The sequence below is a fragment of the Capsicum annuum genome, chromosome 1 (genome assembly GCF_002878395.1).
Source record: "Capsicum annuum cultivar UCD-10X-F1 chromosome 1, UCD10Xv1.1, whole genome shotgun sequence".
Lineage (NCBI taxonomy): Eukaryota > Viridiplantae > Streptophyta > Magnoliopsida > Solanales > Solanaceae > Capsicum > Capsicum annuum.
In genome coordinates, this window is record NC_061111.1 from 198,215,460 (window position 1) to 198,237,664 (window position 22,205).

The following is a 22,205-nucleotide window of genomic DNA, read 5'->3' on the forward strand; positions in this document are numbered from 1 at the left end:
CATCTTTCCGGACTACTGTCTCATATCTGAGTTGCATAGCACCATGCATCTGTCTAGTGACTCCTCAGATTTAATTTACATAGTTCTGTACGTCTTTTCGGTGACTCCTCAGATCTTTTACAGTAGGGTCGTGCCATCATTCCGACCCTGCCCATATAATTTCTCTTTTCCAGTAGGATCGTGCCGTCATTCCGACCCTACTCATATAATTTCTATTTCTCAATAAAGTCGTGCCATCATTCCGACCCTACACATATTTCTCTTTTTCAGTAGGATCGTGTCATCATTCCGACCCTACCCATATACTTTTTTTTTCCTCAGATTGTAGTCACTTTCCAGCCATCAAATCTAATAATTCGGCGTGTGAGCATGTTTCGGCTAAGTTTCACTTTCAATGTTCAAGATCTACTCGTCTCTTGATTTCGAGATGACCCGTATATTTTATACTAGTTTTCGGCAATTTTCCAGCAACACATCGACTTTACGGCAATATTTACTACTTTTCGAATCACTTTTTCAGTTTGTTCCGTTTCAATTGAGGTCTCCCAGACGTTCAAAGCAGTCCTTATTAGTTTTCTTGCAAATATCTTCACCAAGTCCCTCACCGATTCTCATATTAGTTACATCCATAACAAGCTTGGTACATATGTCTTCTATGCACCAGCTTGAGGGGAAGTGTTAGAATATGAGTAGGAATAGGAATAGCATATAAAACCCTACTTGGAAAAGGATTATAATATAGTGTCCTATTAGGAAAAGGATTGGAATCTATTGTCTATAAATAGAGCCTCAATGTAATAATGTAATTACAACAATTCAATTGCTATAAAACAAGAAAGAATAAAGAAGAGTAGAGAGAATAGAGAGAATAGAGAGAGTGATTCTTAGTTCTTCTCTTGAGGAATGAGAGATCATCAGATTGTAAATATAGTGAACAAAATCCCTCTATTTATAGGAGAAATTTACTCCTAGTCTGAGTAAAAGATGGATGCTTCAAATCCTAATAGATATCAAAGTAGATCTTGATAGACATTCACTATAATTTAAATACATTTATAATACTCCCCCTTGAATGTCTAATTGGTAGATAATGTGCCTCGTTAAAACCTTACTAGGAAAAACCCAGTGGAAAAAAAATCTAGTGAAGGAAAAAGAGTACACATTACGCAAGGAAAAAGAGTACACATTACGCATATAGGCTGCCTCATTAAAAACCTTACAAGGAAAACTCGGTGGGACAAAACCTTGAAAGGGAAAAAGAGTACAGCGCGTATTTGCTCCCCCTAATGAGAACATCCTTGAACTTTTGCCTCCCGATCTTGTGCAGCATCTTCTTGAAAGTTGCAATTGAAGAAGATTTGGTGAATAAATCAGTCACATTATCAGTTGAACGAATCTGTTGCACATTAATATCATCATTCTCTGTAACTCATGTATGTAGAAAAGGTTTGGCAAAATGTGCTTCGTTCTATCTCCATTTATGAATCCTCCCTTAAGATGTGCTATGTATAAAATTATGGATAGATTGTCATATTTCACACCACATTTTTCTCGAATGAGATGTATCATGGACCTTAACCATACACATTCTCGGCTTGCTTCATGAATAGCTATTATCTCAGCATGATTCGATGAAGTGGCTACGATAGACTGTTTTGTATATCTCCAAGATATGGCAGTAACACCACATATGAACACATAGCCTATTTGAGATCGAGCTTTATACGGATCAGATAAGTATCCTACATCAGCATGACCAATAAGATTGGGACTGCAATCTTTAGAATAAAACAAGCTCATATGTTTTATCCCATTTTAATGTCTCATAGTAGGAGAACAAATATACCTTGCTAACGGTTATAGGACTTGTAGTATTTGCAAGGTACATGAGTGCATCAATTGCATTAAGATATGATACTTCATAACCAATCCAATTCGATATATTTCGAATTTCAGCAAATAATCTATTGCTTTGAAAACTCTCCAAGAGTTCCAATGATGTTCAAGCAATAAGCTTATACAATATAAGGATTATAAATAAGTTTCCCAGAAACTTTTATATGCTTCAAGCAGTTTGAATCCTTAAAAGTTTTCACATAAGTTTTGTCAAGTGACAATATTCAACATTTCATGAGTGACATCTTCAAGTGTCTGAACTGCAAATCAAATAAGTTTTACGTTTACCAAAATGCATCCTTTCATGTCACTTGATAAATGTTTCTACGTCAGCATGTTTAAATTAACGTAGAATTCAGATCCTCATAATCTTTCACAATATTGCGTCAATATTGTATCAAAGATATTGATGATATATCATTTTGTATCGGTTCACAATGTGACATAAAATTTTGAGATCTCATCACTTGATTATTTTCAGGTACCTGAACCTCTCATAAGGTTTCATGAAGTGTTATGTCATAGGCTCTTCAAGCACATATTACCTTCTTATTATGATTATTTGCTCCTTATTTTATACAAGTACTATTTCATTTAGAACCGATTGGTCTATCACGCTTCACGCACGCATAGACTTTGTCCTTTAGGAACACAAAATAAGAGCACTTGCGCTTAATATGAGATGCTTTCAACATTTGACTTGAATTATCTTTTGGATGAGGATATGGTGATAATTCCTAACATATTTCATAGCGTTTATAATCTCCCCCTTATGTTAGGAAAACTAACATACATCCTCTACTTCTGTTGTGCATTATGGTATATTCATTAATCGTATACCGCACATCAAAATTATTAGATGGAATAATTGGTTCCCGGCCTAGAGCCAATTGAGAGGAAAGAAATAATCATAATTTATTGGTCTAATGCATACAAGTGTTATTGTATGCAACATATCATATTTCAGATCAACACATGAAGTTTTGTTCTCATTAGCGATGGTTTAGCTATTTATCGAAAGCATTCAATGCCAAACCATCATCATCAAGATAACTTTCTTGATTGCACAATCTGAAAATTATGTTCTTAACTCAATTTTGTTGAGCAAGCAACTTTATGAATGTCAAACTGCAGGTTGACAATGAATGTACATGTGATCATCTTATTGATGCATCTTTTCAACATATCACATGATAGGTGAACGGACCCTTATTCACCTTTTATAATTTTCAAATTTGAAGGGATCCAAGCCCAATATTAGTTGGTCCAACCAACTTGTCATGAGAACAAACGACATAAGTAATTATTGAAAAAACTTCTAGTTCTTCAATACATGCACATCTTCGAGATGTCACAATCGTTCATATCAATTTATGAACTTTTATTCTAGTAAACTCCAAGTTTACCATGATATGTACTTTTTCTTTAGTAAATTTCAAATTTACTATTACATGAATAAATTTTAGATTTACTACTTCAGAAGTAGATTTCAAAATTATTCAACCTCTTTCGGAGATGAGTTGTGATACAATCACAATCAAGTGCCGTTTGCATTAATAAGTTTCTCATTCCCCAGGAATGAAATATAGCAAATCAAGGCATACATATGATGTAGAGAATTTTTTTTTTCTCTAGCATATCTTATAATCATACAAGCGTGTGAAAATATCATCACTTTTGATGATCATTATCATATTGTCCCTCCACACGTATATTCGTGCATTCAATCACTTGTCTTCTTTCAGACATATTATGCACTGCTACCACATACACCTCAAGAATGAAATAAGTTGTCATATTTCAAACTTATCATATATTGCTACCACATTCACTTCATGGAATGGAGCATATTCAATGGATCGAATTTCATGACTTTTTATCAAACACCCATTATGTTGCCTTAGCCATCATAATATCATCAATATGGTGTATTGAGATTCAAACTCAACATCTTATCCATACAAAAGCGTCTTAGGCATGGATCGATGGGACTTGAACCCAACATATTATCATCCTTTTTGATAATATTGTTCTTGAGGAAAAATTTAAAATATAAATGGATCCAAACTATTTATTTTTCCTCAAATCCAATAATAATTATATTAGTAGTAGCAAAAGAAAGATAACATAAAGAATTACTAACCTTGAAATCCTTCAGATTTATAATCTCACCTTGTTTGGCAGAGTCTCGTGCTGATTTACTAGCGAAAGATTTTCTCCATCTAGTCAGTAGGCTAAAGCTCGTGTTGATAATATGTTATAAAGCAAGAAAGAATAAAGAACAAGAGTAGAGAGAGAAGAGAGAGTAATACTTATTTCTTCTCTTGAGGATGAGAGATTATATGATTGTCAATACAATGATCAAAATCCCTCTATTTATAGAGGAAATTTACTCCTAGTCTGAGTAAAAGATGGATGCTTCAAATCCTAATAGATATCAAAGTAGATCTTGATAGACATTCAATATAATATAATGTAAATACATTTATAACATCAATAATATTTTTCTCTTATTTTTCTTCACAACAAGCAATGAATATATCATCTCACTTTTTTAACGTAAAAGAGCTTGCCCACTTGAAAATGCCTTTTGGCCTGTCAGTGAGCAGACCTTAGCATATCCTGGTCATGTCTAGCCTCGTTGGTGCTCACTTCATACCCATCACCCCTGTATTAGGATATCCCAAACCCTTTATTGTTGAAAAAATAAATCTGGTAGTTTCTGCTATCAGCAGGGACAGCAGATAATTGATCCATGAGCTAGATATTTAATAGATTTGTGCTATATATAATGCAAATATTATAAGGATTGACCATGCATAAAAATTTTTGAAGTCACAGACATGGTAGTATTTCCAAAAAATCCACAAAGAATCACATTTGCCAACCCAATATAGAAGATACATCAGAAGTAAGACGTGAATCAGATGAGGATCATGCACCTTTAGCTTTATAAATAGGCTGCCTGGTTGCATCCCTCGCCTGCCAGCATGACCAGCTTTTGGCACACGAATAGTATCACCAGAGTCAACACCTGATCCATCATGGAAAGTAAGATCATCACAATAATCCTATCTTATGCTCTTAGAGCTTGTTTGGTTGAGGAACAAGTTATCCCACCCTCAATGTGGAATAAAAATAACACTACAATCCCAGGATAACTAATCCCGCGATTCTATTCCAACCAACATGGGATAAACTCATCCTAAAATTAATCCCGGACCTAGTTATCCCTTATCCCTCGTACCAAATGCACCCTAGACCTAACTACTGAGATGAACATCAAAAAAGTTTCGGATGGAAACATGTCTCATCCAATGAACATGGGATCAATCAGGTATGCCGTAATTAGTTGTGATCAACACAATGAATCATCTATATACCATGTTATAGAATTAATCCTTCCACTTTGAAGAGTATCTCTTTATCACATATCAAGCCACTCAAATTTCTTGTATTTCAACCATCTTTATTTAATTCTGTGGTAAAGCTTCACATTTGCTTATAGCAAATTTATCTTTCTAAATTGAATACACTAATCTCAGAGTTCACGGTTGTATACTACACTCTAAATTCAGGACCTTACCAGGCAACAAAACCAGAACACATCTAATAAAGAAAACTGTTCTTCATAGTATCCGTTATAGTACAATGAGAGACAAATACGACAATATGATCAAATCTTTTGTGAAAAGCAACTGAATCGTCTTAATCTTCATTTAAATTGGTACTTTATACATTTTATAGCGGAAATTTGAAGCAAAATACACATGTTTATATTTTTGATCCAGTCACCACATGTTTACATCCTCAACATTCGAACACGAGTGATATAGCCCATTTATTTAACAAACACTTCCCGTTTTCAATATCATCTTAAATTCCACCCCCACCCCTTCTCGTTGAAAAATTTGTTCATATGCTTTTACTCAAAAAGAGGTGGTTCAAATGCAAGTGGTTGAGAAATTTCTTGACCTATTATAATCAACAAACTTATCAATCATATTTGTATCCATATAGTTTACCACATGTATTTACACCCACAAACCATCTTGAGCTGTTTAAGCTCAAAATAAGTGCAAGCCTAACAGTCCCCACACTAGAGGAGAAAAAACGAGAATACGAAATATCGTGAACTAACAAAGTTTTCATCTGGTTGTTTAAGCAGAATACACAAGAACGTCAACTGAAGTAGACAGATGTAGCTTAGAAATAAAATAAACTCCTTATGGTAGAACTTAAATTGGAAAGGAAAAACCAATGCATACCAGCGGGTATAGTTACTTTAACGTCTTTAATGGCTTCAACGACTCCTGATGCTTTGCATGCCCTACAACGTTCCTAATAAAAAAACAAGCAATGATTATTTGAAGCTGTGTCAAATTAGAGAGTTGTCATTGTCTCAAAATCAAGACCTTAATGACTCTTCCAGATCCTTTACAGGTACTGCAAGTTGCTGTAAATGGAGGGATTGTAACCTGATGAATAGGTCGGAGAGTATTAATAAAACATAAAGATTTATAACATTGCTCATTATCAGGCAAAGAGAGGGTGAACACTAAGGTTAAACCTCATATGATGAGGTCACCATCAGAAATTTGAATGTACTTACTCTCCCAATTCCTTGACAAGTTGGACATTCTCTTGGCTTGGAATTCAATGGATAGCCCGTACCATCTGAATAGGGATAAGGATAACACCGTGTTAATGTTAAGATCATGATGTTTGGTAAAACTATGAATTTCAAAGAGGAATTTTTGGGATAAAATTCTTTTGTCAATGAACACAACTACTCCCATTAGGTCTAAACAATTGAGAAACAATCCATGCTCACCTAAGGGTGTGGCCTAGTGGTCAATGAAATGGGTTGAGAATCCCAGGTGTCAGGTTCAAATCCCAGCTGAGACAAAAACACCCGGTGATTCTTCCTATTTGTCCTAGTCTTGGTGGACAGAGTTACCTGATATCTGTTGCTGATGGGAAGTGGCAAGTATCCCGTGAATTTAGTCGAGGTGCGCGAACGCTGGCCCAGACACCATGGTTATCAAAAAAAAGGGAAACAACCCATGCCATTTGATGTGATGCACTTTTCATGTCGCTATATCACAAATGACATGCCTCTTAAAACAGTGATAGTCCATATACTAAGAAATTAAATCCCAAGAACAATTCAAAGCAACCATGAACTTTGTTTGATTAAACCAATTTTATACAATTCAACACTTTTTCTAGCACAAAAAGATACTTCCACTGTATGTGATGTTGTTTGACAGAGGATATGAATCACGTGTAAAATTGGTTTTAAATACAGAAAGATTGCATTCTTCATGGAACAAAATAAAAAGAAAAGTGTGACTTAAAATGAGACCGAGAGAGTAGTAAAAGTCAACGCAACTCCATCATTTTTCATGCAAGTCGAACCACATCATATAATATTGAATAGATTGAATACAATTACATTTTACTTCTTCCCTCTTAAGATATAGCTTTGATTATTATTTTCTTCTTCTGTGCTGTACTATGTGTTTGTGTGATATCTCGTGACTTGAGCCGGGGGTCTTTCGGAAACAGCCTTTCTACTTCATCAGAGGTAGAGGTATGGACTGCGTACATCTTACCCCCCCAGACCCCACTAAGTGGGAATACACTGGGTTTGTTGTTGTTGTTGTTCAGGTGAAGCCAGATAGTGACTCTAGGTATAAGCACCATTACCATGAAAATGAGTAGCCTCATTACTAAAAAATTTTAACCATACTTTCCAGGTGACCTTTGTGATCAATGTACTAATTTAACCATTAGGACAGCACCCAACAGTACTGTATTTCTAGCAGAGTAAGAGCATGAACGGTTTTTTGTTTTTTGGAAACTGGTAACTTAAGTAAGAGCATGAATGTTGGAACTCTCTAGAAATCTTCTGCTCCCTTTATTTGTCTAGTGACAAGAACAGAGAAAGAGAACAGAAACATGTCCCCACACACAAAAAGAGAGAGAGACAGACAGACGGACTGATACAGAGACGGAGAAGCAATACAAACTGCATAATCTTCCTCTACCCATGCTTCCAGGAAGAGAAAACATACAAAATAAAGAAAAAGAAGAGGCAAAAGACAAGTGCGCATCCAACTACTAAACAATGTAAAGGCTTTAAACACGTAACCAGATGGTTTAAACAATGTGTATCCAAAGAGAAAATCAGCTTTTACTTACTGCAAGAATCACATGGAACATCTGCATCAAATGAAAGATGTTTTGTGCATCCTTTAGCAGCTTCAGAAAAAGAGAGAGAAAGCTCCACCTACCATTTGAAGATAATACAGTCAAACAGGTTTAGTTTTGGGTTCTCTGAAAATGCAAGGAAATCTTGAGAAAATGATTAAAATGGCACTTAGTGTATTAGGGCTGGTTTACATTGGCCCCTAATATATATGGTCCTTAATGTATAAGAAAAGTTCATTTAGTGCTTTTTTATGTTTTTCAATTTAGTGTTTTTTATGTTAACAGACAGCAAAGGAATATTAGCAATTGAAATGATTTGAATGCTTTCCTTCATGCTTCTCTTTGGAGTTCCATCTGAAAAACACTATTTCTACAAACCCATCAAACAATCACCAAGTACGGCAACGAAATACTTCACTGATGAGGCTTCTCCACCAGCAATTTTGGTCCTTCACCTTCATCTAATCGGACTTCTCTTCTGGCGCCACCGCCATCAAATCTTTCTCCTGATCATCTCAGGTGCCATCATCGGTAATGCTGCTATGTCAAGCTCTCCATCTCTGGGACCGGCTCCAATTTCCGTACTTGCAAGTGATATAATTCATGAGAGTGCGGAGATGTCCAAAGAATCCTCTAGCCATAGAATGAATGCAAGAAGTTGTGGATCTTTAATGAATCTCACAAGGGTTAAATTTAACAGAAAATTTGATGGATCTGTTAGTTTTTAGGGTATAGGAATAAAATGATTCACTTTTCGTGTACATTAAGGACCATATCTGTTAAGGTGCATACATCAAGGACCAAAGTAAATCAACCCCAATACATTAGGGACCATCTTCATCATTTTCTCGGGAAATCTCAAATGGAACAGAATCAAAAAAGGCACCACCTGAATGTCTTGCGTCATATTTTCAGCCTCATTTTCAAATATCTGACACATATTGAAGCATATACATTTAAGCAAAATTCCATACATCACTCCTCTTCACAAAAGAGAAAAACAGGGAGGAGAATAAATTTACCTCAGAAAATATTTTCTGAAACGAATCAGAGAATTGTGTTTTATAAGAATATCTAAAATCATTGCCATTCCCATAATTATAATTTATATCCTCTGTGTTGCTAGGTTGCTCCTTCATCTGTATTAACAAAAAATCATCATTAGTAGCATATCAAATTGAATTATGATATTGCATAACTTGAAAAATGCAACACATAGGAGAAAAGACATATTACCATGTCATATTGTGCTCTCTTTTGTGGATCTTGCAGAATCTGGATTCACCTTTCACGATTACAATCCATAAAATAATCATATGAAAGTAGTACAAGGAAATGCAACAATTCTTCAATCATGATTATGATACTATTTTTAGAGAGTACAGAAATGTTTAAACCTCATAGGCATCTCTTATATCTTGAAATTTCCTCTTTGCAGATGGATTATTCTTATTGGCATCTGGGTGGTATTTTTTTGCAAGCTGCAAAAGGTATTGATATCAAAATACTAGTCAGCTAAAAATAGCATGGAAAAGATAAAGAGAGATAAAAAGCCATAGATCTAAGCTAGAAAATGCTTATTCAAACGAAAAAGCCTATTGAATAATGCTAATTCATATATGGGAAGGGGAGGGGAGGGGGGTTAGAAGAAAACTTCTGATGTATCGAAATGACAATGAACTACTAAATAACCCACCTCTTCATTGAAAAACAATCTACAAATGACTAGTAGAATTTCAATGCAGAAAAGGGAACATATCCATATTCAAACAAAAGGCGGTGCCATATTGAGAGTCACAAGCTTTTAACACCAAAATAGCAGAAGACATCTTATTTTAACTGAAAATGAACATACCAATAAGGCACTCACTCAAACCTAAAAGTCTATTGAATAATATCCTTACCACATGAAAAGCTTTCTTGATCTCATCTCGACTAGAATCTCTAGTTACGCCAAGAATTTCATAGTAATCTCGTTCTGGAGAATAACAAGTTCCTGAAAAATTAAACGATGCAATTTGTTCATATGATAAGAGGGCAATCAATAAGATGAAACACGCAAATCAAAAGTAACTTTCTATAGATATTGGAGGAATACCGGTGGAATGGAAAAAATGCTTCAATGGTGGAAATCTCCTAGTCGAAGAACTATTAGGTTTACCAATAAAACTGCAACTGTACAAAGCTGATATACAAAGCAAAGTAAATCATGATATTATGGATTGGCTTTTCAACTGACTGAACACAATTCATGTTAGAGTAATGACATTCTCTGTCAAGTTCAGGTGATTCAACATACATTCAGCACATGCATAAATTTTTCACTATCAACCATTTTTTCAATGACAATGGTGCCATTCCAATTGTGCATGCCTCAACTATTTTGCCAGCTACCTACTGCCTCCCGACGACACAAGTATTGGTAATTCCATCCACCAAGGTTTAGGCATATGAGAATAAATCACCTAGTTTTTTTTCTTTCAACCTATAACCTCATAGCTCTCCTCCCACTCCATTGACCACTAGGTCACGCCCTTGAGTACACTAACAACTATATTCTAGCATTTAAGTATCCACCTCAGGTTCAAGTAAATCTGATGTTGCCATCTAGTACTAGGTATGTGGGTTGTGGGGCTTTTCCAATAAAATATGCAACATTGACTTTGCAGTACTATGGTTATTTTGAGACTGATTGGATAGGCAAAGAAATAGATGATTACATCACAAAACAGAGAAAGTAGATTTTTGTAACTGTTTTTTTATTTAAAAAAAAAAAAAACTGAAGAGAGAAGTACATTACCTAATGCAGTGGTGTGGCTTTATCATTAGCATGGAACTTTTTTATTACGTCATTAAAGACTTTGTAAGTTTATGCGCATCAGACATACTTACAGGTTGTGCAATCCCTCTATTGTGTCTAGGCATTTACTGCATATTGCTCTGACTATGCACCTAACACGACAACAGCTGGTGAAATGACTTTGCTTTACAATGTAGGAGAACAAGTTTACCCCTATGCAAACCTGGCCATCTATCCCCTCCTTCTGCTTCTGAAGCGGCAGAGATAATATGTGGACCCAACCCAACTAATGAAATTGCTTACACTGACTTTGCTAATTAAACAACAGCTTTAAGTAACAAGCATCTGCTAACTCTTCGATAATTGGGTGTAAAATTAGGTCACTGCTATTGCAAGACTGCTTAACACAAACTGATTACACCCTCCTGACCTTTCTGTAAGATTTTCCACATCAATGATTCCACTTGTGACAAGTCAAAGATATTATTACCTCGTTAAGGTACCACTACTCAATGAAGGTATTAAAATTCATGTATCATTTCACACCATTACCAATGCCCAATTAACCTAACTAGCATCTAAGGGCACAAACAACAACAACAACATACCCAGCGAAATCCCACCAGTGGGATCCGTGAAGTGTATATCCAGACCTTACCACTACCTCGAGGAGGTAGAGAGGTTGTTTCCAAGATACCAAAAGCAAGAACTAGAATAATTCGGCCAGTACAACGACAAACACCAACAATCCTAAACCCTCGAAACACAACTAATGGCACAAAGTTGAACTCAATTAATGAAAAGTAGCTCATGAGTCATGGCAAAGAGTTCAAATGTTCACATGTTACTTGTCAGCCACTTACATCGATTTTTAAGTAACGTATGCATATATTCTGAAACATGCGCACACGTGTTCCCTCTATTGATCACTGAATTTGTAGAGACCGTACAAAGAAGAAAACATAACAACTTACAAGGGAAGAAGTGCAAAATCTACAAGAAAGGAACACGAACAACAACAACAATATAGTGCAATAATCGAAACACAACAAATAACGTCATAGATATCAAAATCAAGAACTACAATAACACGACTAGTACAACGACAAACACCAACAAGCCTAAGCCCTCGAAACACAACTAAGGGCACAAAGTTGACCCCAATTAATGAAAAGTAGTTTGCATGTTGCAGTTAAAGCTAAGTCTCTTACATCAATTTTTAAGTAACGTATGCATACATTCTGAAACATGCGCACACGTGTTCCCTCTATTGATCACTAAATTTGTAGAGACCGTACAAAGAAGAAAACATGACAACTAACAAGGGAAACAGCGCAAAATCTACAAGAAAGGAACAACAACAACAATATAGCGCAATAATCAAAACACAACAAACAACATCATAGCTATCAAAAGCAAGAACTACAATAATACAACAAGCCTAAACCCTCGAGACATAACTAAGGGCACAAAGTTGAACTCAATTAATGAAAAGTAGTTCGCATTTTACAGTGAAAGGTAAGTCTCTTACATCGATTTCTAAGTAATGTAGGCAACAAATATTCTGAAACATGTGTTGAATTTGTAGAGAACGAACGCCATGACTACAAATGAACAAAAAAAGTTTAACAACAAAATCACTGAAATATAATGAGCAAATTATAATTAAACAACACGAATGCAAGTTTTCAGTAATATTACCAAAGCAATTTGAATTATAGATTTTGGGGAAACTCCAGTCCACCTCAATCTCCCCATTTTTTTAGCTGGATAGATAAAACATGAGCCTTTTGAAAAGGAAAATTAAAAAGGCAAATAATAGTGAGAGGAATTGGGGTTACTTGGAAAAGAATTCTTCCTTCAATATTTGATAATCTTTCCTCTTTCTTGAGCGGGTCCAAGTTTTAGTACTTTTCTTTCCATTTCTTTAAAGCTTTTAGGGCATGACCCTCGATAGTTTTTTTTTTTTTTTATATGAATCTTTCAAAAATAGTGATATTTTGCTGAAAAATTCACCTTTTATGATTATATTTTATATAATTATTATTTATAATTATTATATTTAATTTACGTCCACTGTATTTGATTTTATCAATAATCTATATTTATATAAAATATAAATACAGTACCATTTAGTTGTTATATTCGATTCATAGCCGTTATATTCACTTTTACTCAATAATCTGTATTCATAAAAACATAAATACATTACATGTTTAGTCTTGCCAAAAACGCTACCATTTTTTTCTTTTTTATTTTATTATTTTTTTCATATTTTCCTCATTTCTTCTTCTTCTTTTTTCTAATTTTTCCTATTTTATTTTTTTCATTTTTTATATTTTTTTTTCTCTCTTCTATCTCACTTTTTTTTCCTTTCTTTTTTTTACTTATTTTCTTTATCAGTTTTTTGTTCTACTTCATATTTTTTGTATTTTTAAAAAATATAACTACTCGAGCACAAGTCATTGATGATAACGTAAATACCATAATTATTTATCTATTTATAATCACGTCGTCATTTATATTTTTGTATTCATTGATACAATTGTATTTGTATTTTAAAGTTCGCACTTGTATTTGTATTTGTAGTTCGCGTTTATATTTGTATTTTATAGTTCGCACTTATATTTGTATTTGTTAGTTCGCACCATCATTTATATTTTATATAATTCGCACTTGTATTTTAAAGAATTGTTTTGTATTTGTATTTTATAATTGACTGCATATTATGTTGGATTATATTTTTATTAAGATTTTATTGTGTTTGTATATTTAGATTATATTTGTATTTGTATTCTATTTTTGTCGATGTTTTTTTATTTTTAAAGAATTATTTTGTATTTGTAAGTTGATTGCATATTGTATTTAGCCGTGACTATGTACAATTTATCATTTGTATTTGTATGCAAACAAGTAAATGCATTAATTGTATTTTCTTGATTCTAAAAATATATAAATATGCAATGTATCATTTGATACAAATGTACCGTTTTGTATTTGTACGTCAAAATTATTATTCGTATTTGTTAATAAATAAATATCACTTGATACAATTATAAGCAAATGAAACCAATGATTTTAAAAATACAAATACATATTGTATTTATATATATTGTATTTTTACAAAAAAATTAAATTGTATTTATTTGTATCAATAAATACAACTCGTATAAATAAATACAAACAAATATTTATAAAAAGAAAATCAATCGTTCCTTTTAAATAATTAAAAAATACAAATGATAGATCACACTTGTATCTATATGTTATAGTTCGCATTTGTATTTGTATTTTATAGTTTCCACTTATATTTGTATGTTATAATTCGCCTTTGTATTTACATTTTATAGTTCACACTTGTATTTGTATTTGATAATTCATACAAATGAAAAGAAGGAGAAAAATAAAAAGAAAAATGTGGGAAAAAGGAGAAAAAATACAAAAAAAGAAAGAAGGTAATAGAAAATAGAGGGAAAAAAAGAAAAATAAGAAAAAGAAAAAAAAAGACAACGAAAAAGAAAAAATTAAAAAAAGAAAGAAGAAAGAGAACAAAAAAAGGAAAAGAAAAAATGAAGAAAAAAATGAGTAATAGAAAATAGATTTAAAAAAAAGCAGAAAAAAGAAAAAGAAAAAAATACAAAAGAAAAAAAAGAAAACGAAAAAGAAAAAATTGAAACGTAGTTCACACTTATATTTATATTTGCTAGTTCGCACAAATGAAAATAAGGAGAGAAAAGAAAAAGGAAAAAAAATGTGAGAAAAAAAGAGAAAAAATACAAAAGAAGAATCAGAGTAATAGAAAATAGAGAAAAAAAAAAAGGAAAATAAGAAAAGGAAAAAAAAAAGACAAAATGAGAAAAAGACAACAAAAAAAAATGAAAAAAGAAAGAAGAAAGAGAAAACTAAAAAAGGAAAAGAAAAAAATGAAGAAAAGGGAAAAAAAGAGTAATAGAAAATAGAAAAAAAATTAGAACACAGTTCACACTTGTATTTGTGTTTGCTAATTCGAACAAATAAAAAAAGGAGAAAATAAAATTAAAAAAAGAATAAAAATGTGACAAAAACAGAGAAAAAAAAAAAAAAAAAAAAAAGGAGAGTAATAGAAAATAGAGAAAAAATAAAAAAGAAGAAAAAAAATAAAAAAAGAAGGAGAGTAATAGAAAATAGAGAAAAAAGAAAGAAAATTAAAAAGGAAAAGAAGGAAACGAAAAAAAAAAGACACGAAAAAAAAATTGAGAAAAGAAAGAAGAAAGAGAAAACAAAAAAGGGAAAAATAAAGAGTAATAGAAAATAGACAAAAAAAAAGGAGAAAAAAAAAGAAAAAAAAATACAAAAGGAAAAAAGAAAACGAAAAAGAAAAAGCTGAAACATAGTTATGAAAAAGAAAAAAAAAAGAAAAAAAGAAAAGAAATAGAAAACGAAAAAAAAATGAAGGAAAAAACTAAAAAGGGGAAAAAAAGGAAAGTAATAGAAAATAGAGAAAAAAAATACATGAGAGAAACTATGAATTGTAATTATGAAAAATTAATTAATTGAAACTAGACTAAATAAGGTAATTAGAAGTCAATATTAGCTAAATTATGTAATTGTCCCTAGTTTTTTTAGTTAAATAACATAAACATATACTATGTAAACTTACCATATTTACATGTTACAAAAGTAAAATATATATATATATATATATATATATATATAAAATCTATATCTATAATCTATATCTATATTTATATCTATAATTTATATCTATAATCTATAATATATTAAAAGTGTGAAGGCTCTTAGAAATGTGATTCGAACTTTTTGCCCTTCATTAAAAGTCTCTGCAATAGGCAAAATCGGGTTTTCACCCTTTTTCCCTAATTATTATTTAATTATTAAAGTTTAAAGAATCCTAATATATATATGATAGGAACAAAATATAAGGAAAACTAATGTTAACAGGTTTTCTTTTTTCTTATGTACATTAAAAAGGAGTCCTAAAACATATAATTGAAAACTATAAGGAAAACTAATGTTAGTAGTTTTTTTTTTTCCTTATGTACATTAAAAAGGACCCCAAAAATATGTAATTGAAAAAGAAAATATATTTTAAAAATTAATAATTTGGTAACTCTATACGGGAGTTGTGATTTTGTTTGTGTAATATGTAACGTAACATGTGATATCCAAAAAGAGCTTATTTTTGTTACTAGGAGTCCTTTAGATTAAAAAGAAGGTTTTTGGTGTTTCGTCTATGCAATTGTGTTTTATGCTTTGTATTATTCTTTATGTTGGTTGGTATTAGGATTTGATGGGTTTCTGATGCTTTGTTTTGCTTGACATTGGTGGTAGATGGATTTTTGTTCGAATTTTGAAGAATTTTTGTGTACAAGTTAGATTTGATCATATTGAAGATTAGATTTGATCATTTAGATTTGATCATATAGATTTGATGTCTCAATTATCACATTGTTTTGTTGTAGTTACTATTCTGTTCTGTATCTCCTTTAGAGCTTCTACTGAATTTCATCTGGTTTTGTTTTACGTAGGGAAGATGTTTTGTTTTACATACAGTATTGTGTTAACTACAAATAAAACTATATGTGAAAAATGTCTCATGCCTGGACGACTCTTACCAATGGTATGCATGATTTCTTTCTTAGATTACTTAATTTGAACTTTAGTTCTAGAAATGTGTGATCTATTATCGTTTCAAACACAAAACGATATTATTGACTTGCTAGCAGATGAAGATTTATTGTATATGTTCTCAAAGTACTTCTCTGCAGTTATTATGCACTCGTGATTTCTTTTCTTTTGGTTTAAAAGATAGAAATATGTTATACACAAAATATGTATCATCATTACAGAAAGGGAAAAGTGCAAAAAAATATCCCCCAAAACTAACTGAAATAGATCAAATTCACCTACTGTTATTTTCTTGGCTCAAAATGTCCTCTAACTAGCCAAATAGTTCAAAAATATGTATTGGGTTTAAGATTAAAGTATGAATGGAAAATGGAGGGAAAAAATTAAGATAACACTCAAAAATGGAAAGTCTACTAATTTAATTCTCCCACATTAGTGGGAAAAGGAACCTTTCAAGTGTTTATACCAAGGAACACTTACTCCACATGGTAAGTGAGGCAAGAACCAAGAGGTGCCTCGCCCCGCCGTCCTCGTCGCTAGCTCGGCTCAAATTTGGAAAACGATCAATGAGATCTATTTTTTTGTTCAAAATTTATTTGAACAATCCATTTTTTACAGTGCAAAAACAACTACAGAAATGATACACCTTTCCGACCACTACAGTTGGATTGTTAGTCCATTTTATCTTAGGAGAAAAATTTTGTGACCTCGGGTCTAATTTTTCAATAAAATTTTGAAAACACACTTCTTTGAAAAGTCATTTTGATCTTGTGTTGAAGGTGTTGCATAACTTCATAAGTGTTTTTGTTTTATAGTTGAACTTGTGTTGAAGTTGTTATGCTGAAATACAGATTTTGTACACCCGAAAATAACATATTGTTCCTACTAACGGCTACCCCAAAATAAGGAAATGAGCCAATTTTGCCCTTGTTCTTTTGTTTTCTTTTTTCTTTTTTTTTTTTATGGGGGGGGTATGAAACATATAACAACATAATAAAATAAGTAGCCATTTTAACAAATAAAAATCAATGACATATAAATTTTTTTCCTTCTGGTTCCTTACACATTAGGTATATGACCGTATCTTGTTATTTCTAAATATTTCAAGGGAAAAGTTAATCAATTTTCCATTATTTTTGGAGCAATCATTAGTACAAAGGATACTTTTGAACTATTTTGCTACTTGGAGGACATTTTTGAGCCAAAAACGTAACGACAAGGACATTCTTGAGCCAAAATATAAAGAAGGGGGTGGCCTAGTGGTCGATGATGTGGGTTAAGCACCATGAGCTCTCAGCTTCAATTCTTAGCAAAGACAAAAACATAAGGTGATTTCTTCGCATATGTTCTAGCCTTAGTAAATAGAATTACCTGGTATCTGTTGTTGGTAGAAGGTGGCACGAATCCCATGGAGTTAGTTGTGGTGTGCAAAAGCTAGCTCGAACATCAGATTATTTCAAAAAAAAAGAAGTTGTGCCATTACAGTATTTGGTGTTTCCAAATAAGTACTACATGTAGTCTCAATAGTGAAAATAGTTCTTGATCTGTTTGTCTGAAGAGGTTATACAACAAGCAAAGGAGTAATTGTTGAGTACACAAATTATTATAAATATATGCTAGATGTCATTCACAATATGTGTATAGTTTTTGGTCAAGGAGACTGTATCATTAAAACCCAACTTGTTGAACACTATTCCAAATGAATGGAATAAGCTTTTCTAAACTCAAGAATGAGTTGTTATTTACTTTGTTTTTCTTTTTCTGGTGAATCTATAGGAAGAGATATCTTAACCCGCTCGTAATTGATGAGGCGGCCAATGATTATAACTCCATTCTCGCACTACATTCAGACACTATGGAAAACCTTTCTTTATCTATCGTACGTGCGTACTTGTAGTTTTATTCTCTAAATTTCGAGTTTTTAGGATTTTGATATGGATAATATTGATTGACTTAAGATTTATAGTGAATATTACTTTTTGTAATTAATTCTTTTGGTCGCTTAGGTTAGCATTTACGGTATTTTTAATAATTTTTTTCTATTTTCTCACAAAATTTTTGTAGATTGGGTTATTTTATCTTTGTTTGAAGATTTGAGGGATATGATCTTAGTGTTTCTATAATTTGAAATGGTGATGTTATGACAGTGCACGACATGTAGCATTATTTTCTTGAAGAAGAAGCTATCAAATATCGACAATGGAAAGAAAAGAATATATAGTTTTTTGATTGTTTAAGCTTAAGCAGATCGACTCCCTCATTCCAATTTTTGCTTGAATTCTCCGTCGATGAGAGAATAGAAACTTCAAAATGTTATGTAATTAAGGATATTACTAGGGCTTCACGCCTTCTTGACAACGAAATTGAATCATAAAGGTTCCGACTTCTCTTTGTTTGCCCTACTCATGTTATTTTGTGTTTGTTAGAATGCTTTTATTGTGTTTTTTGTCTCAATTTTTGGACTTTACTTAGGAGATTGGCTAACTAACTTGAATGGTGAATTATAAGGAGGAAGCTAGAGTTGAATTCCTTCAAGGAAGAGATAGAGGAGAACCAAGAGCAAATTCAACTCAATAAGCAACTTCCTTATTTGGTCGACAACTTTTTTGAAGTGAGTAATTAGGTTTTCCTTAATGAGTATTCTTCTTGCTTTGACACCTATCTTTATCAAGTGATATTTATAAAAACAGATTATACTTTTAAGAAAATTAAGTCCAACAATCAACTTACTTACCGAGTACTTGGTTGGCAATATATTGAGGTGAATAATTAGAGTTTTGGTAATTAGTACTATTTCTCTTGATTTGAGCTAAAGGTACCTAGAGTTATGAATGTTGGTATATGGTTATACATCAATCTGAATAATTCGTACATTGTGGTGTTGCACCCAGCACCATGTGTGCAATGCTTGCACTCACATTAGTTATGGTTCTCATGATCAAATGGTGCATTAAATAAGTGACAACTTTACATTGCACACACACAATTTACCTTGAGTTCTTTTGTAGGAAAAGTTCAAATGTATAATCAAAGAGGAATTGAAGAAATCATATCAATTGACTTTGCCAAAAATATGAAGACCTTGTAATTCACTGAAGTTTTCAATATACACTCCTAGGTGGTGTAGGAATTAATTGAGTTAGGAAAATAATATTAGCTGACTGACTTACTCTTGATTTCTTTATATGTAGGATACTCTTTAAATGAGTTATGACACTTATGTAAAGTGTTGCTCCCTCCTTTCAATAGTATTTATTTACTATATTAAAATAGATATCCAACAATATTTTTTTAGTGTGCAAAATCAATGAATGATTTGTCAATTTTTGCTCATTTTACCCTTGATATTAAATATTAATTCATTCTCGAATGCATTTTCTAAATAAATATATTAATTATATTCAAAGGATGATATGGTCAAATTATCTCTATTAGACAAATTTCTTGCAATTTATTGCAAGTACAAACTTAATCCATCCTTCAAAATAGAAAGAATCTTTTTGCACCATTTAACTAATAATGTAACCACTAGCCATCAAAAGAATTGTGTAGGCTTACAATAATATTAAAGTTTGAATTTTAAAACCTTTATATATTCGAGTTAAGAATGTTAACATGAGAGACACGTGCGTTGCACGTATCCTAAATCAGTATATTAAAAGTGTGAAGACGTTTAAAAATGTTATTTGAACTTTTTTCCTTTATTAAAACAATTCGCAATGGACAAAATAGTCTTTTCACTTTTTTTTTTAATTATTATTTAATCTCCTTCTAATATTGACTCCTAAAGTATATTGAATCATGACTTTAATATATATGGTAAGACTTTTTTCTAAATTAGGAGTTTTAAATATATGGGATCATGACTTTAAAATATATGGTAAGACTTTTTTCTAAATTAGGAGTTCTAAAATATATGGCAAGATATAGTTTTTGTTTTGTAATTGGTCTAGGTTTAGCTGTTGAATTCACACACATTCATTATAAATGTACACGCCCAGACGACACTTCGTCCACCAAAATACATCAAAGGAAATTTTTCTTCATTTTTTTTTTGGGATTCTTTCTACCAATTATTGATTCATTATAGGTGTAGTATTTTATTTGTAATTAATCCAAAATTATTTTAGTCATTGTAAAAAGACTTTCTCTGATTTTTCATATTTATGTTTATAGTGGTTAGATTTAATGTGTACGATATTTACTTGTGAAAATAATTAGATGTTCTATCGTATTTATTCTTTATTTGGGATGGATATATTATAGATTCTAAATAAATATTGTTACTGTGATTTCCCTTTAGGATCGGGTCTCAGGTGAAGATTTAGTATCGGGTCTCAGGGTGGGTCCTGAGTCAGGAGATTGGATCAGATCTAGGTTCAGGAGTCAGGGTCGGGTCCCAAATAGGGTTTCATGGGGCTCCCAGGTAAGGATTCGGGCTTGAGACCATGGTAGGAATTAGAGGTCCCGAGTTCGATCTTAGGTAAAGATTCAAGGTCAGGTATGAATCGAGATTTGGGTTTGGGTCCTTGGTTGGTATTCGGAATTGGGTCTCAGGTCAGGATCTAGGGTCAGGTCTGGGTCGATATTTTGAAGAAAATTATTTAGAGATTTATATTTTTTAAATTATTTGCTTTGTCTCAATTTGCGTGGTATAATTAAAATTTTGATCAAATTTATTTTTTCGATTGTTTAAATACATATAGCATGTATTTTAACGTCAATTGCTACCTTTCAATAATATGTTCTTCTTATGGATATATTTTTATTGATCGATGCGAGATACACGTGCAAAGCACGTACACTAAGCTAGTATATATATATATATATATATATATATATATATATATTCAGAAGCTAATTATATATATTAATTAATCTAAAATTAAAATTAAAAAAAATAATCAAGAGCTAGTTATATATATTTACAAAAAATGTATATATATTTTCATTGGACGTATTATGTATCTCAACAGATTTAAAATATATTAACTAATCTAAAATTTAAAAAATATATCAAGAGATAGTTATATATCTTTACAATATATATATATATATATATATATTAATTGGACGTATTATGTATCTCAACAAATTTAAAATTTTAAAAAATATATAAAGAGTTAATTAATTATGTACCTTTTCAAAGAAAAAATAGATCTTTATAAATATATCAGAAACTAATTATGTATCTCGGCAGATTGAAAATTGAGATTTTTAATAATTATGTAAAATATCAAAATTTTCTGTAATAAACTCCAAATTGTCAAAATTTATATTGTTTGGCTTGTTATTAAACCCTCGATAGTTTCACACATGACTTAAGTCATCGACAAACACTTTAAGTTTTCCCAAAAATTCACTTAAACGTCTCAACTAAGACATATACCTATCAGACCCCTAATCCATTCTATTTTATACCTATTAGGCACAAGTACTGATGTGACAAGGAAAGTGTTATTCACTTTCCTTAGGACCGTGAATAGAGTCCCAAATGATTTTTTTAAAAGAAAAAATGACACTTCAATTTATTTTATTAATACATTTGCAATAATGACAAATTTTAATTAATAAAAAAAAAAGCCCCCCTCCTTCGCCCCCTCCCCCCTCTTGCTACAAGGAGACCAAGGAACACAAGAAAAGGCTCAAAACAATCCACAAATCA

General features: G+C 31.9%; 1 protein-coding gene across 3 annotated transcripts in view; it reads right to left on the reverse strand.

Annotated features, from left to right (window-relative positions):
* Positions 1-12,870, reverse strand: part of LOC107843573 (chaperone protein dnaJ 1, mitochondrial) — a 32,485-nt gene extending 19,615 nt beyond the window's left edge. The window contains exons 1-14 of one of the 3 annotated variants that reach the window (XM_047399790.1): positions 12,754-12,870; positions 12,614-12,678; positions 12,444-12,516; positions 10,211-10,297; positions 10,017-10,108; positions 9,510-9,593; positions 9,349-9,387; positions 9,135-9,251; positions 9,002-9,043; positions 8,104-8,191; positions 6,509-6,573; positions 6,312-6,374; positions 6,165-6,237; positions 4,839-4,930 (exon numbers count right to left, since the gene is read on the reverse strand). In XM_047399790.1, coding sequence (XP_047255746.1) covers positions 4,839-4,930; positions 6,165-6,237; positions 6,312-6,374; positions 6,509-6,573; positions 8,104-8,191; positions 9,002-9,043; positions 9,135-9,251; positions 9,349-9,387; positions 9,510-9,593; positions 10,017-10,108; positions 10,211-10,297; positions 12,444-12,516; positions 12,614-12,670 — 972 coding nt within the window. In that variant the 5' untranslated portion in view covers positions 12,671-12,678; positions 12,754-12,870. Of the gene's footprint in view, positions 1-4,838; positions 4,931-6,164; positions 6,238-6,311; positions 6,375-6,508; positions 6,574-8,103; positions 8,192-9,001; positions 9,044-9,134; positions 9,252-9,348; positions 9,388-9,509; positions 9,594-10,016; positions 10,109-10,210; positions 10,298-12,443; positions 12,517-12,613 lie in introns of all 3 variants that reach the window. The other 2 variants (XM_047399797.1, XM_016687888.2) reach the window with 2 other exon arrangements.
* Between the last annotated feature and the right edge of the window lie 9,335 nt (positions 12,871-22,205).